The 16,500-nt window shown below is 52.0% G+C and overlaps 1 protein-coding gene across 1 annotated transcript; it reads left to right on the plus strand.

Moving 5' to 3' along the window:
- Positions 1–11,335: 11,335 nt before the first annotated feature.
- MARVELD1 (MARVEL domain containing 1) lies at positions 11,336–15,393 on the plus strand. Its single transcript, XM_039230297.1, has 2 exons — positions 11,336–13,487; positions 14,470–15,393. Exon 1 carries the CDS (start codon positions 11,467–11,469, stop codon positions 11,986–11,988), a length of 522 nt encoding a protein of 173 aa, XP_039086228.1. The 5' UTR covers positions 11,336–11,466; the 3' UTR covers positions 11,989–13,487; positions 14,470–15,393.
- Positions 15,394–16,500: the final 1,107 nt, after the last annotated feature.

Here is a 16,500-nt window from a genome sequence, read left to right on the forward strand (position 1 = left end):
AGTCAGTTAAACCTCTGACTCTTGACTTCGGCTCAGGTCATGATCTCACAGTTCATGGGTTTGAGCCCCACATTAGGCTCTCTGCTGACAGTGTGGAGCCTGCTTGGGATTCTCTCTCTGCCCCCTCTCTCTGCCCCTCCCCTGCTAGCAACTTCTCTCTCAAAATAAATAAGTAAACTTGAAAAGAATGTAGTCAGGATTTTGATTTTGTTTAGGAATAGTGAGACCAACAGATCAGGAGATGACTGCCTGTGAGAAGATAGTTACTCACAGTTCCCCAGAGGAAGGGGAATGCCATGCCACATGGGGCCACATGGGGAAGCACCAGGGTCATTCAGGAAGCAGACAGAACAGGAGAAAAGCATAGACATGAGCTCTTATTGTAGTTTTTATGGGAAGAAATGGTTGAAGAAAAGTAAGCAGGCTAGGCAGGTTTAGGATTGGCTAGTGTGAATAATTCCAGCAAGCACGAGACTTAGGGACTGTCTCCAATTGTCTGATACCTTCCCCTGGGATTATTAGGGCAGAGGAAGGTTGCCTTCTGGAGTGTAAGAACCAAAATAGAGGAGGTGGTTTGGAGTATGGGCTCAGGATTGGTTGGTTTGCATGTCAAAGGCATTCTCACCATCACATTATTTGCTATCTTTAGGAATTAGCTAAATCTGGGAGGGGCAGTCCCTCCTTGGATCTGCAAGGTCGCAAGATGTCAAAACATCATAACACACAGAAAATGAAAAGCATGCGTGACACACAGGAATTCAGAGTGCACAGTGGAAGTGGCTTGTCTCTGCTCTACAATGTTAGGACTTCCGCTGAAGTCTTGAATGCGGAGGTTGCCTTGACAGCTGGGGATTGGAATCATTTGAAAGCTCATTTCTCATGTCTGGTACCTAGGCTGGGGAAATTTAATGGCCAGAACTTCTGACTGGAGTGCTTCAGTGGCTCGTCAATGTGACCTAGAACTTGGACTTCTTCTATGGTGGCTCAGGGCTACAAATATCAGTTCTTGTGAATAAGGCAGGAGTGGCTTTGTCTTTTGAACAGAACTGAAAGTCAAACAGTGTGGTTCCTGCCATCCCCTTGGTTATAACCAAGTCACAAGCTTACCCAGATTCAGGGGAAGGGAGCATAGACCCAACCTCTTGATGGAAGAGGAATCAAAGAATTTGCAGCCATTTTGTTTTTAAACCACCGCGGAGTGGAACCAGGAGTCAGACCCCAGCAGTTAGAATCCGAATCCCCTTGCTTCATTACGGTGCCATCATTAGAAACAGAAATGTGTTTAAGTTAGCTCACGTGAAGAAGTGGGGAGAGAGGTTACTATAAAGCAACTGAGGCCACAACTGAAGTCTCGCTAAACATCCTAAAGCAAGTCATAGGAAGCTGTTCTTTCTCATCATCTTTTGTCTCTGCATAGCTTCCTATGATGGTTACTTTTTTTTAATGTTTACTTATCTTTGAGAGAGAGAGTGTGTGAGCTGGGCAGGGACAGAGAGAGAGGGAGACAGAGAATCTAATACTGATAGCGCAGAGCCTGATGCGGGGCTTACATCCACAGACTGTGAGATCATGACCTGAGCCTAAGTCAGAGGCTTAACCCACTGAACCACTCAGGCACCCTGATGTGATGGTTAATTTTATGTCAATTTGACTGGGCCACAGGGTACCCAGATATTTGGTCAAACATTATTCTGGGTGTGGCTGTGAGGGTGTTTCTGGATGATGTTTTTGGATGAGGTTAACATCTGAGTTGGTAGACTGAGTAAAGCAGATTGCCCCCTCTAATGTGGGTGGGTCTTGTCCAATCACTTGAAGGTCTGAATAGAATAAAAAGGCTGACCCTCTCACAAATAAGAAGGACTTTCTCCTGGGGCACCTGCCTGGCCCAGTCGGAAGAGTATGCAACTCTTGATCTCAGGGTTGTGAGTTTGAGCCCTATGTTGGCTGTAGAAATTACTTACATAAGCATAACACTTAAAAACAACAACAACAGGATGTCTGGGTGGCACAGTTGATTAAGTGTCTGACTCTCGAGCTTGGCTCAGGTCACGATCTCACAGTTTGTAAGTCTGAGCCCCGTGTTGGGCTCAGCGCTCATGGTGCAGAACCTGTTTGGGATTCTGTCTCTCCCTCTCTCTGCCCTTCCTCAGCTTATGCATACATGTGCGCGCTCTCTCTCAAAATAAACTTAAAAACTTAAAAAAAGAAAAAGAAAGACCTTCTCCTGACAGTCTGAGCTGAGACATTGTTTGTTTGTTTTCCCCACCTTTGGTGTCTAACTGAAACACTGGCTTTTCTTGTATCTTGAGCCTGCAGCCTTTAGACTAAACTACACCATGACTCTCCCAAGTCTCTCCCTTGTCAACTGCAGATCTTGGAACTTATCAGCCTCCATAACTACACCAACCAATTTCTTATAATACATCCATATGTAGATGTATATCCATCCATCCATCCATCCATCCGTCCGTCCATACTGTTTCTCTAGACAACCCTAATGCACTGCTCTTTTCTCTGCAGATCAGCTTCCTCTGCCAACTCGGAATTTCTACTCCCCCTAAATTTGCCTCATGCACTGACTGGTTAGTCCAGCACTAGCTCCATTTAGGAATGACCATTTGGCCAATTTCCAAAAGAAGGAATCTGATAGGTCCAGCTTGGATCAGACATGGAGATGGGGAAATAGAGGCAGAGCTTTATAGAATAAATATACCATCTATATCTACAGCCACCACTCCAACAGAAGCTGTGGGTACAGGAAGAAGATCGCCACCATGGGAGAGGTAGGCAGGCCCCCTAAAGCATTTCAGTCCCATTGAAGACTCTTGCTCTTCTCTTGATCCCTGAAATGCCATGATATTAGCTATTTTGGCATCTTCCTAGTGGGTCAGGAGAAGGTCCTCTTGGTCTCTAGTGGCTTCTATGACCTTTGACCTCTTTCAGCCATGACAGCAATGTCCCACTCTGCCTGTCTTGGTGAAGGGGGGTGGAATTTCTTGGCGGCAGAGAGAAAACCAGAGTTGGAGAAAATCTCCATGATTCTCCCCATTGGTAAGACGCCCCAGAGGCAATGGGAGTTGGAGACCAAGTGGTAGTGGGGGAGAGACCACATTTGCTTTTGCTCTGTGGTTTCAGGGAATAATGTCTTATAAAGAGTCTTGTGAGACTGGACCTGAGGGGCAAGTTCATGGTTAAAGTAGACTCAGGGAATCTCAGGCAGATGTAGTGTTTCCAATGGTCTAGAAATCTAAATTTAGTTGCTACCTTAATCTTTCTGCATCTCATTTTCCTCAACTGTCAAGTGGAAATAATGAATTACCTATCTACCAAGGTTGTTGCAAGGGCCAAGGAGGAGATGCAGGTGAAACGCTCAGCACAAAGCACCATCCGATGGGAATCCCGGGCTCTAACTCAGCCTTTGGGCCTCATTCCTCTTGCTTTAAAGCTCCATCTGTGGGTGGGGTAGAGAGTTAGAGGGACAATTCACCCTTTCCTGGAGACACTTCGCACAGTAGGTTAAGATATGGAAACAGTATGCATAGTCAGGCTCCCCAGGTGCAGATCTTGGGACCTGTGACAGCCACACCCACTCTCATAGACCCCCCCCCCCCCCCCCCCCCCCCCCCCCCCCCCCCCCCCGGGATTATCCTCTTTGTCACCGTTCAGGGCAGTCTTCTGATGTGTTCTCCAAGACCAAGGCTGAAGTCGAGATAATAGGCACTGATTAAAAGCCTGNCCCCAGGTGCAGATCTTGGGACCTGTGACAGCCACACCCACTCTCATAGCCCCCCCCCCCCCCCTCAGCCTGCTGACCATCTCTACAACAGGGATTATCCTCTTTGTCACCGTTCAGGGCAGTCTTCTGATGTGTTCTCCAAGACCAAGGCTGAAGTCGAGATAATAGGCACTGATTAAAAGCCTGGATCTGGAGGGGCGCCTGGGTGGCTCAGCTGGTTAAGCCTCTGACTTCAGCTCAAGTCCATGGGTTTGAGCCCTACCTCAGGCTCTATGTCTGGAGCTCAGAACCTGGAGCCTGCTTCATATTCTACGTCTCCCTCTCCCTCTGCCCCTCCCCCACTCACGCTCTGTCTCTCTTTTTCAAAAGTAAATAGAGATTAAAAAAAATTTTTTTAAAGCCTGGATTTGGAGATCAAATATTTGAATTCCATTCTCCATTAGATGCGTGACATTAGATAAGTCACATAAGCTCCCTGTGCCTCAGTTTCCTCATTTTAAAAGTGGAAGTGGTTTTCATGACCCTATGTCACAGAGCAATTGTGAGAAGTAAGTGAGACAAGTGTGGAAAGCACCTGGCGTGGTGCCTGGTACATGGTAGGTGCTTTGCAAATGTTAGTTATTACTATCGAGTCACTGCCACTTTTATCCCAGGCTGACGGGCAGAGTGGCAGTGATTGATTCAATCCATCCTGGCTCAGGGTGTCCATCCTCATAGGTGAGGCCCCTCCTTTCCTCAGGAATGTGGTCTGCTGAGGTTTGCGCATCCCCATGACAGGCTCCAGTTAAGAGGTCATCTTCAGCACCTCATGGGCAGCTGACTCACGGTGAAGTCTCATGGGCATCCACCTTGGTCACTCATGGTTACCTCGTCTTAGGGACCCAGCCTTGCCAGACAGTGTTCTGGGGGCTTCATGCAAAGATAAGCCTCAGAGGATACCTGTGGCTCCTAGTCTAGTCCTGGCCAGCTTCTCCCGGAGAGTAAGGGCTGAGCTTTGCCGGAGTCAAATGCCTTTACCACTTCCATGCCAAGCCTGTGGCCCCTAGCCTCCATCTTCCCAGAGGTACCCAGAATCCAGGCTGCCTTGTAGCTCCAGCAAAGGCCAGGAACTCTGTGGGGGCTGGCATAACAAACTCAAGAGCCACCAGATTCCTACCCAACTCCACCCAGAGGGAACCCCATCCACTATCCCAGAGGTCCCTGTTCCCACGGCCTGGTGGGTATCTTGGGAACAGGCCTGGAGGTATGAGCCACTTGACTGACAAATGAGAGTTCATGTCCTGGGCTGGCTTACAGAGCTCCCGTACAGAGCCCCCTGCCCCAAGTAAACACTTGGTTGTGAGTCAGAAGACCTAAGTTCTAAACTTGGCATTCATATCATCAACCAGCTGTGTGACCTGGGGCAAGTCACTTACCTTCCCCAGGCCTTAGTTATCGCTCCATAAAATGAGAAGCCTGGAGAAAATGATCTTTAAGGCCTCTCCCAACTCAGGTATACGATCGTAGCCTAATGCCAGGTGTTCAGGAAATGTTTATTTAGTAATTTAATGATAAGATTCAAGGCAAGATTCTGCAGGTGCAATACTCATGTACTTCCTCACTATGAGTTTTGCCTCTGCTCTTAGCTACTTTGTGTCAAGTGCCAGCTCCAGGCCTGGCACATAACAGGTATTAAACCAAAATGAGTTGAGTCTATATATGCAATACATTTGCTGTAGCCCAGAGACTGAAGACAGAATGGACTGAACATTATGAGCTGGGCATGGGATCTCAGGGTGGCCACACATTCCTCCTTGTTCTGGGCATATTTAGAGTTCATTGCTTTGGGGCTTTGAGTATCCAGCCTCAGTACTTCTTGTTTCCTGAACAGCCTTGGCTCTGCTTTTGCTCACACTGTGCCCTCTGCCTACAGCACCCATCAGGGTCTGGGATTTATCCCGCTTACAAGCTAACAAGCTAGCCTGCTGTTGTTTCCTAAATGCTGGCAGAAGACGTGGTTTCCCAAGTCAGACATAGAGGGTTTACCACTCCTGGCACAGCAGGCAGAGTGAGCATCATCATCATGTCTCTTCCTTGTTCCCTAGTTTCACAGGGATGTTAGACACGCAAGAGCCTGTGTCACAGCTGCCGAGTGCTGAGCTTGGGACACCCACCAGTGTCCCCTCCTGCCACCACTAGTTTTATAGTAAGCAATAAGTAAGCCTGCTCTCTGTCTTGGAGATGTGCCCTCCTCCCTCAAAGTTGCTGGCTGCAGATCACAACACTGAGAAATGGTTGGCAAATGAATGGGAGCGGCCAGGCTTTGCATCCTCAGCACACGCAGGGATAGCAGTCAGGGCTGCCCAGGACCCACGGTAGACTGCCTTGCCCAACGATGCCTAGCCCCCGCCTCTGCTTGTCAAAATTCTATCCGCCCTCTAAAGACACTTCATTCTGAAAGCTTTCCCCAGCCTTCTCCCTTTTGTATTTCCTTGCATCCATCTCTCTCTTTTACATCTACAGCTGTCCTTCCACTACCAGAAGGGTGCAAACACTGTGAGGGCAGGAGCGGGTGCTTCTTATTCCTACTCTCCACACCCAGATTGTTTGCACCCAGCAGGTGCTTAGACCATATTTGTTTTGGAAGAATCAAGATCTTGCGTGCTTATGCTTTTGCAGAGTCTCTTGGACTGCCCCTTGGAATGTCTTCAGAATTCCAGAGGCTAAAAATATCTTCCCAAAGCCATCCATTGGCTTCCTTGTAAGGAGCTGGACGTAGCTGTGAGGCTGAAGGTTTGTGCCCACCAGGTGGCGCTCCACTCTTAAATCTCCAGACGCCTTTTTTAGAGGAGGGAAGCTCTGAATGTTTATTTGGTTAAGTCCCCTGCTCCCCGGAGGATAGTTTGTGTGGCATGACTTCGTCATCAGCCCAGCACCCAGATTCAGCCCCCAGCTGCCCGTCTAGCTCTAGCCCTTTTCGAGACTGGCACCCTGAGAGCACTGAGAATGTCGCTCAGGAGTGCTCAGGGATGCTGAGAGAAAAGCCCCAGAATTGGCATCAGAAGACCTAGTTTTGAGTCTCCACTTTGACACTGGCTAGTTCTGTTTCTCTGAGCAAGTTACATAACTTTTCTGGGTCCCTGTAATAAGAACTAAGGATAAAATATGGGAAAGTGTATGTAAGCACTCTGAATATGGACCTGGAGCCAGCTACACCTGGGGTCCTATTAAAACTGTCCCCCATCAGCTCCGCGAACATGTTCACCTTCCTTAACTCTCTGAGTCCTGGCTTCCCCACCAGCAAATCAGAGTATAGGAGCGCCTGGCTGGCTCTGTTGGTACAGCATGTGACTCTTGATCTTGGGGTCAGTGAGTTCAAGCCCCACATTGGGCATAGAGCTTACTTTTAAAAAAATTAAAAAAACAAAACCAAAAACAAAACAGTGCCTAGAAGGGCACCGGGGTGGCTCAGTCGGTTAAGTGTCCAACTTTAACTCAGGTCATGATCTCACGGTTCATAATTCTAGCCCCACATCAGGCTCTGTGCTGACAGCTCAGAGTCTGGAGCCTGCTTCAGATTCTGTGTCTCCCTCTCTCTCTGCCCCTCCCCCTCTCAAAAATAAACATTAAAAAAAAAAACAGTGCCTAAAGAAAGTATAGTAGGCATTCAATTAACCATGATCACATATACATTATGTATCTCTAGACCCCAAAATGGTGCCCAGTGTCTAACAGGTGCTTAATATCCATTTGCTAAATGAAAGGATTTCACAGATGAGAAAACTGAGGCACAAAGCAGTTAAGGAACCACCCGGTCCTGGCACGAGGGAGGGGTGAAGCAGGGATGCATAGCCAGGCAGTCTCCCTCCAGGGTTTGTACCCTGGCCTCTGTGCTGTTATCTCACATAGATATGGATGTCACACAGCCCCTTTTAGTCATTTAAAATATGCATTCGGAACATATGTCTCAGGTCCCTGGAGGCAGGGACATTTTCTCCCACAAAGAGTGACAGGCTGCTGGGGGCACCTGGGTGGCTCAGTTGGTTAAGCGTCCGACTTCGGCTCAGGTCAAGATCTCACGGTTCGTGGGTTCGAGCCCCATGTCGGGCTCTGTGCTGACAGCCAGCTCAGAGCCTGGAGCCTGTTTCAGATTCTGTATCTCCCTCTCTCTCTGATCCTCCCCTGCTCATGCTGTCTCTCTCTCTCTCTCTCTCAGAAATAAATAAAAAACATTAGCAAAAAAAAAAAAAAAAAAGAGTGACAGGCTGCTGGAAGAGAGACCAGCTCACCAGGCCAGGGCACCAGTGGACGCATCCCATGACCAGGAGATGAGGGACTAGTTCTGCAGGTAGGGTCAGCTGGGGGACTGAGCGTGCATGGTCCCCAAGGTAAGAGGGCCCTCTCAGTTTCATTGCTGTTCCCACAACTGAAGAGATGTGCAGAGGATCCCATTAGACCAATGAGGAGGAAACCTCACGCAGGAGTCTTAAGATCAGCAATCGTGCTAGTCACGTAGGTGGCTGTCCCGTGCCCAAGACAGACAGCTTTGCATGAGGACAGGAATTAAGAGAGGACATCAAGTTCCTGGGGCATCTTACCATTCTGGCTGGGGTACTAGCTTTCTCCTCCGTGTAGAATAGCCGCGGGGGAAGGATTGCAGCCTGAGCAATCAACATAAAAGTGCTCCAATAAGACCATACTTCTCGAAAAGCCCCCTGAAATGAGAGTAAAGTAAGAAAAGTACTCACCAGGTTTGCACTGCCTCAGAGTCCAAATGAAAAGATTCGAAGCCCCCTGTGAAGGGTGCCGAATGATGGGGTTACCGGGTGATGATGGGGGTCTGGAGCCAACGGCCAAGAAATAACTCTTTTGTTTTAATTTTTTTAATGTTTATTTATTTTTGAGAGAGAGAGAGAGGGACAGAGTACAAGCGGGGAAGGGTCAGAGAGAGAGGGAAACACAGAATCTGCAGCAGGCTCCAGGCTCTGAGCTGTCAGCACAGAGCCCAACACGGGGCCTGAACTCACAAACCACGAGATCATGACCTGAGCCCAAGTTGGACACTTACCTGTCCCAGCCATCCAGGATCCCCAAGGAAGAATTCTTAAAGACGTCTTTGGCGCAAGAAGGCGATTTTATTAAAGCACAGGGACAGGACCCGTGGGCAGGAAGAACTGCACTGGGGTTGTGATGGGTAACTGATTATATACCCTCTTGGGAGGGGTCAGGGACAGTGTAAATCTCTAAGGAATTTTTGGTTTCCAGGATCCAAGGTTTCCAGGATCTTGAGGGGATAACTGTTGTTAGGAAAACGCCATTTGTTAACTGTTTAGTGAAACCTCAGTCATGAGACCCTTCAGATGTATATCAAGGGGCCGTAAGCTTGGAGTACGATTGCCAGCACATACTTGGGGAGTTGAGACAAAGAAAGTTTCCAAAAGAATTTTTATATGTTAAAGAAGACTTATGCGGGCCCCTGGGTGGCTCAGTCGGTTGAGCGCCAACTTTGGCTCAGGTTATGATCTTGTGGTCTGTGCGTTCGAGCCCTGTATCGGGCTCTGTGCTGACAGCTCAGAGCCTGGAGCCTGCTGCAGATTCTGTGTCTCCCTCTCTCTCTCTGCCCCTCTCCTCCTCGCGCTCTGTCTCTCTCTCGCTCAAAAATAAAGAAACATTAAAAAAAATTTTTTTAAAGAAAAAGAAGACTTACAGGATCCTAGATCTTAGATAATGTTAAGCCAAGAGTCCTTTTTGCCCCTAGCAAAGTGTCACCATTGAGGCAGCTGAGCTCTGAGAGGAAGGTCACTCTGCCTGTTTCAAGGACTCGCCAGTGGGCTGTAGGCAGTAAAGGAATTTAATGTTTCATTTGTCTCAGTTTCCCACATCACCATGGTAAGCACTTAAACCCCCTTACAGCATGATATTAGGGCTCCAGGAAACAGTCTATAGGTTTCTGGAGATTAGGCTATGGGTAAGATTGCTTTTTTCTTGCAGTTTAACTAAGTTACCCGTAAACTGAAGGAGACTCCTGTCTTTCCTTTCCCATGTTCTCGGGCAGCCAGGGGGTGTCCAAGGAATATCACATACATCCCACCTGGCAGGGAGTGGGGGCTGCTGTTAGCCTGTACTTTTCCCTCAGCTTGCCCCACACCCCCTCATCACAACCATTCAGTCATCCACTGTGTTGACATTTATTGAGTCTCCTATGTGCCAGGCGAAGGCAGATAGAGGTGACAGCCAACAGTTGCAATGTAGCAGACTCAGAAGTACTGCAGAACTAATGGACGCTCTAAGTGAGCGCCTCAGGAGCCAGCAAGCAACAGCGTGGGAGGCTGGACCAAAGAACCAAAGGGAGGAGCATCTAAACTGGGCATTGAAGGATAAGTAGGAGTTTGCCAGTCAGGTGGGGCCCGGGGATGAAGGGCATTCCAAGCTTCTTAGGGTGAACCTAAGAGGTTTGTTGGGGTTGGCATGCTGGGTGGGAGCATGCGTAAGGGAAAGAAGTGGAAAACAAGGAAAGTGAAAGTCACTTGGACCCATTTTGTGAACTGTGCCCACAGAAGAGATAGAACCCTATCCTGTGGTCAGTGGAGGAGGCAGTGCAAAGGCCAGTACTGTGTTTTAGAAAGATGTCACAGTGCACAAAGGTTGGATGGGATGGAGAGAGGAGACACCAGGTGCAATTACCAGCTCCATGTCTTAGCCCCTCTGGATGTCATTTCTCCTTAGTAAAACCAGGAAAGTAACTGTATCTCTGAGGCTGTCTTGAGACTTAAATGGGCGTACAGGTGAAGGTCAGTGTAAGCATCAGTAGCTTCGACGACAGACTGTTTTGCTTAGCTGTTAAGCACACGGACCTTGCTGTCTCTTGCCCCAGGGTTTGTGTCCCGGCCGTGTTCGGTGGCACCTTTTTAATCTAGGCAACACTGGATGGCAAAGAGGTTCGGAAAGATGAAGATGGACCGATAGGACTTGGTTTTGTGGTGTGTGGGAGGGGCAGTGGGGCCTCTGGTCCGCGCAGTCCCTTTCTCTGATGTCTGAGAGACCAGGATAGGCCTGAGGTGGACACTGGTAGCATATTCCAGACGTCCATGTGAGAATTGACGTCAACTCAAGACCAGCACTGCCCGCCTCCAGCACCAGGAAAAGGCCAGGGGGCCCCGGTGGGCATTAGGGCAAGAGAAAGTGGAAAGAAAGGGGCCCAGTGAGAGGCGCAGAGAACCCTCCAGAAGACAGCTTTCCCCTCTGAGGCTGGACGGGAGCCGGGGAGGCCGGGCGGGCAGGGCGGCCCCAGATGTGCCAAACTTGGCCCGGGCTGCCTGAGCGGAAGGCCCGCGGCCGGCTGGGGGGGTGCGAGTGCCCTCCGCCGCGCCCCGGGGAGGAAGGAATCCGAGCTGGGAGTCTGGCGCCGGCAGGAAAGGGGGGCCGGGGTGGTGAGCGAGGCCCAAAAAGAGATGGCAGGAAGCCTGGAGGAGCGAGTGGGGGGTGGAGACGAGGAAGAGAAGCGAAAGGGCGGGTAGGAGGGGTGGAGAGAGAGAAAGAGAGAGAGAGAGAGAGAGGAGAGGAGGGCTGTAGGGAGGAGAGAGGGGAGGAAGGGTGGGGAGAAGGGGAGAGGAAGCGCAAGGAGGTCTCGGAAGGACGCGAGGAGGCCGCCGCGGGCGCAGCGGGCACGTCGGCCGGGCCGCCCCCGCGAGCCGGGCGCCGCCATTCCGCTGCTCGGGGCGCCGCCGCCGCCGCCACCGCGCCCGGGGGCCATGCTCCCGCCGCCGCCGCGCCAGCCGCCGCCCCAGGCGCGCGCGGTCCGCGGGGCGGTGCGCCTGCAGCGGGCCTTCCTGCGCGGCCCGCTGGGCGTGCTGCGGCTGCTCCAGCTGCTGGCCGGCGCCGCCTTCTGGATCACCATCGCCACGAGCCGCTACCAGGGCCCCGTGCACTTCGCGCTCTTCGTGTCGGTGCTCTTCTGGCTGCTGACCCTGGGCCTCTACTTCCTCACGCTGCTGGGCAAGCACGAGCTGGTGCCCGTGCTGGGCTCGCGCTGGCTCGTGGTCAACGTGGCGCACGACCTGCTGGCGGCCGCGCTCTACGGCGCCGCGACGGGCATCATGATCTCCCAGACGCAGAGCCACAGCTACTGCAACCTCAAGGATTACCAGATGGCCTGCGCCTACCACGCCTTCCTGGCGGCCGCCGTCTGCGGCGGCCTCTGCCTCGGCCTCTACCTGCTCTCGGCGCTCTACGGCTGCTGCCGCCGCTACCAGGGGGAGCAGGAGGTGGCGTGAGCCGCCGCGCCGCGGGGCGGGGGCCCTCCCGACACCGGCGCCCCCATCCTTCCTGCAGCCGCCGCCCCGCGCCCGTGCGCCTCGGCACCCACCCGTTGCCCCGCGCTCCCGCCGCCGCCCGCGCCCCGGTGCCCTGGCCGTCAGTTCCCGCCCGACGGCAGCGCAGCAGCCGGGAGTCCGGCCCGCGGCGCCGCCCACGCCGTTCGTTTCCAGGGACCCGGGCAAGGCCAAGTCCGAGGAGCTGGCCGCCCGAAGCGAAACCTCGCGGTTCCTCGTCCCCTTCCCTGTCGAGAGCGAGACGTGTACAGGCGCCGCGTAGATCCGGAGGAGGCTCCCAATTGGAACAGGCCTTCTGGCTGCGCCACTGCCCCCTCCCTCCCGCCCCGCTGTCCCCGTTCTCCGGCCCCTCTTCCAGCCTCGAGTGCTGTGAAGGGCAGGCTTGCACGGCGGGCGGAGCTGGGGACAGGCCTCCACAGGTCCTGGGATGAGCGGAGAGTTTTCGTTTTAGCTTGGGATTGTGTGAGCATCCTGCTGGGTCTGTGCTGTGACGTTGGGGTGGGGCCTGTCGGCAGGGGTGAGGATGGATTGGAAAGGCCCGCGGGCTGCACCTTTGCGCCTCGGAGTCTTCTGTCGCCTCAGCCTGCTCAGCCTTTGTCCTCGAGGTTCTTGGAGGCCAGGCCCAAATGCACACGACTTTCCCAGACCTCACCTTACCAGCCTTACTCTCACGGGCTTCTGCCCCGCCGCCGCCACCTCCCAATTTCTTTTTGCATTAGAGATCTCACAGGACCAGAAGGAATCTCAGGGTGAGCCTCACCCCTTCTTTTGGGAAAGCCAGAATAAGATTGCAACCCCGTTTCCGAATTCCCATTAAAACACTGTTTCCAGACTCCCAGTCCAGCACTGTTTACATTAAAGCAGTGAGTGTTCCCAGGAACCCTGGCTCGGCAGCTAGCCTCTAAAAGGGGGTTTCAATGCCAAATGGGTTTGTCGAAAGTGTTACCTCCCCTTGGAGATTCACGATGCTCAGTAGCATATCAAAGGCTCTGAGAAGTCCGGCTGTAAAAGAAGCCCAAGTAATTTAGTTTACGGTGTTAACTGCCTCTGGACCTGGACCAATTAGTTTTTGCCACCTAAGGCTTCCAAGCATCCCTGTGCTGGCCTGGCTGTCATTTCATTCCTATGGGATACAACCCATTGGCTACGGTATCATTGAAGATCTGGGGTGCTCTAGCAGAGGGAGGGCCTGACCCAGTGAGGGAGAAGATGGCTGTCCCTGCGAGGCCCGTGAGAGACCTGTGAACTGGCAGATCTGAACATTCCTCTACATTGTTTGCAAAAGGAAGCCAAAGTTATCCAGGTGGTTTCCGAGTGGAACGGAACATTACCTGTAAGAGATGCTGGCATTGACTGTGAGCAACTGGCAGGAGGGGGGACACACTCACCAAAGAGAAGAAAACTGCCAAGCTGGGGTGAACAGCTGGCCCAGCCTCCGTCAGGTAAGGTGCTTCCTGATTTCCTGGAGGGGCGATAAAAAACACAGAGCTCTCTTTTCTGAAAGTTAAGGGGTTTTTATTCAGAGCAAGTTGGAGGGGTGACCACAATGTCCATAGAGTTGTGCTAATTCAACCTTTATGCTAAATCCTTCAAAGGTCTGATCATTTTAAAAAGTTCAGCCATGTCTGGGTTAGAAACTAGAATAGGGAAGGCCGGAATGTGCGTTTGTGAGTGTGTCTTTAATGCTTTGGTAGAGAGGTGTGAGTCTTGTTGTTGAAGCTGTGAAGATCTGGATGTGAGCGAGGGGCATCGCGGCATTTATCTAGGGCTGCTATGTGCCTGCCTCTGCTCGCTGCTCGAAGCACGTTCCCTTGACAACCCTGCTGAGGTGAGTTCTGGTACCCTCATCTTGCCTAGGAGGAAGAGGAAGCACAGAGAGGTTAAGTACTTTGCCCAGAGTCTCCCAGACGGTGACTGGGGAGCTCGGACCTGGACTCTGGCAGTTTGGTCTCTTCAGGCCCGGGCTGTACCATATACAGGAGGGAGTCAAGGCATGTTTGATACCGTTAATGTGGTTGCTTTTTTAAAAAATTGGGTAAAATATAAATATACATGGCATAAAATTGACCTTTCAACCATTTTTAAGTGTACAGCTGGGTGGCACTAAGTATATTCACATTGTTGTGCAACTGTCACCCACCATCGTCTTCAGAAGGGTTTTCATCTTGCAGAACGGAAAGTCTGTCCCCATTAAAATTGTGGTTATTTTTCTTGTTGTTACTGTTACTTTCTGTCCTTCGAGAAATCCTAGAACTCTGAGCCCGTCGCTGCCTCATTTAGGCTGGTGTCCTGTGGCCTCACTGCAGGCGGGGCACCGGCTCCGTCAGCTCCCACCACCGGTGCCAGCCGGAGCCCGGGGCTGACCTTGGCCGGGGTACTTGGAGGTGCCAGGGAGGCCCAGTGACTTTGGTTCTTCTGTTGCAGGTTTCCACGTTGCTGAGGCCGCAGAGGTCCCCACAGCCGGTCATGCGGTCACGCGGACCTCTCCCAGGGCAGGGGACACCATTCTGGCCTGGGCCAGCAGAGGGCTGCAGAGTGGGGAGAGCTGACGCCCACCTCTGCCCAGCAGCTACCCTTCCACACTATCCACTGGGAGATGGGAGAGGAGTGAAGATTCGTTTTACCTTAACACAAGAGAAATCCTGATTGTCCTTGTGCCGACTTGGGCACGAGATCCCAGATGTCTGGCACTGAGCCGTGCCCCTCTGTGCCCTCAACAATGGGTTTTAGCTCCAGCTTTTTCCTTTTTCTTTTTTTTCAGATCACCATTTAGGCTGTGTATTCAGCTCAGAACCAGCCCCCTGAGGATCTCCTCTTAGCCCCCCAGCTCATGGTGCTGTGTCTGTGGCCAGGTGACCTTACTCAGGAGTAGACATCTCCTTGGCCTTCATGCTACCTTAGCCATCCAGATGTGCCTGAAACGTTCCAGAGCCCACTGGCTCTTCTAGTGTGCCTTCCTGCTTGGCCTCCAGCTGCCTCTGCAGATGTGAGAAGGACTTGTAAAACGGCCCCACACCCATCCCCTCCTCCCCCTCGAGACCCTGTACCATAGGAAGGGCTACCTGACCTGGCCCAGAAGTTTTGAATACTGGGGGCAGTCTCATTGGCCTCCCTCATGAGACTCTAGGACTCAGTTCAGCCTGAGACCACCGTGGGCTCCTACCAGTCCCAAAGTCTAGGACCACTTGTGGACCCAGGAAAGGAATTTGCTAGTGTTCTACAAAGGCCAATAGAGAGGGTGGGAGTGTGTGGGTGAGGGCCGTTAGTGAGAGGGGACCAGTGTGCCTCATTTAATAGTTTAGTTGTGATGACTAATTTGCTTTTCTGAATAAAACTTGGTTTATCTGATTTTGGTGCGCGTGTCTTCTCTCCCGGCTCCCTGCAGTGACTCCGTGTACTGGGTCCTCCCAGCCTCCCTCCGTCTTCTCATTATGCCACATGGTCCTCTCGTCTACCTCCCCAGCTTCCCATCCCCAGCTTCCCATTTCCTTCTGGGAGGGAAAGAAACACGAGTTCACAGGTTTTCAGTGCACTTAGGGCAGGACACAGGAACCGAAGGGAAGAAAACCGCCTGTGTCTGCCCCTGACGAAAGCTGGTAGGAATTCCACAGGCTCCTATCCCGGCTCTCAATGGTCCCTCTGTGTTTGGAAGCCCCACTGCCCGACGGGCAGGCACAGAATGACTGTGGTTATGGAGCCAAAGGGCCCTGTTCTTGTCTGACTCCATTGTTTTGCAGAAAGGGAAACGAACCCCAGGGTGGAGTGGCACCATGCCTGGTGTCACAGAGCTGAGTGGGGGCAGAGCGGGGTCTCTCAGGGCTCAGGCTCTGGCGCTGCCTCCAGGACACGCCCTACCTGGTTTTCTCTGGGTGCCAGCCACGGCCTGATGAATAGATGTTCTGGAAAGGGCAGGAGAGAGGAGTGTGTGCTTTCTTGCCAGCTGCTCCTTCCTGTGCCCTAAACCTGACGTCTGCAGCCAGAACATAGTATTCTCCTGGCAGATTGCAAACTCACTTAGAACAGCTCCAGGCAGGGATCTGCTGCTGGGTGTGTTCACACCCACTCTCCTCCAAAGCACCCTCCTTAGCACTACACACACACACACACACACACACACACACGCACGCACACACGCACACACTCTTCTTCATGGTTTGGATTTCCAGGATGGAGGAAAATGCTGACGGCCCTCCCTTATCCCCTTCCTCCCTTTGTGTCTATTCATGAATTTCACGCAAAATAGAAAGTGGACCCCCTTCATATAAAGGTCAGTAAGTCCCTAAGTCCCCTGCTCTGTCGTGGCTCTGTGGAGAACTTTGCAATTGGAAATATGCTTCCAGGGGTGCCTGAGTCAGTTGAGCTGAGCATTCGACTTTGGCTCAGGTCATGATCTCGCAGCTGGTGGGTTTGAGCCCCGCATTGGGTTCTGTGCCTACAGCTCAGAGCTTGGAGCCT

The sequence above is a fragment of the Hyaena hyaena genome, unplaced genomic scaffold (genome assembly GCF_003009895.1).
Source record: "Hyaena hyaena isolate Hyena2069 unplaced genomic scaffold, ASM300989v1 scaffold_44, whole genome shotgun sequence".
NCBI lineage: Eukaryota > Metazoa > Chordata > Mammalia > Carnivora > Hyaenidae > Hyaena > Hyaena hyaena.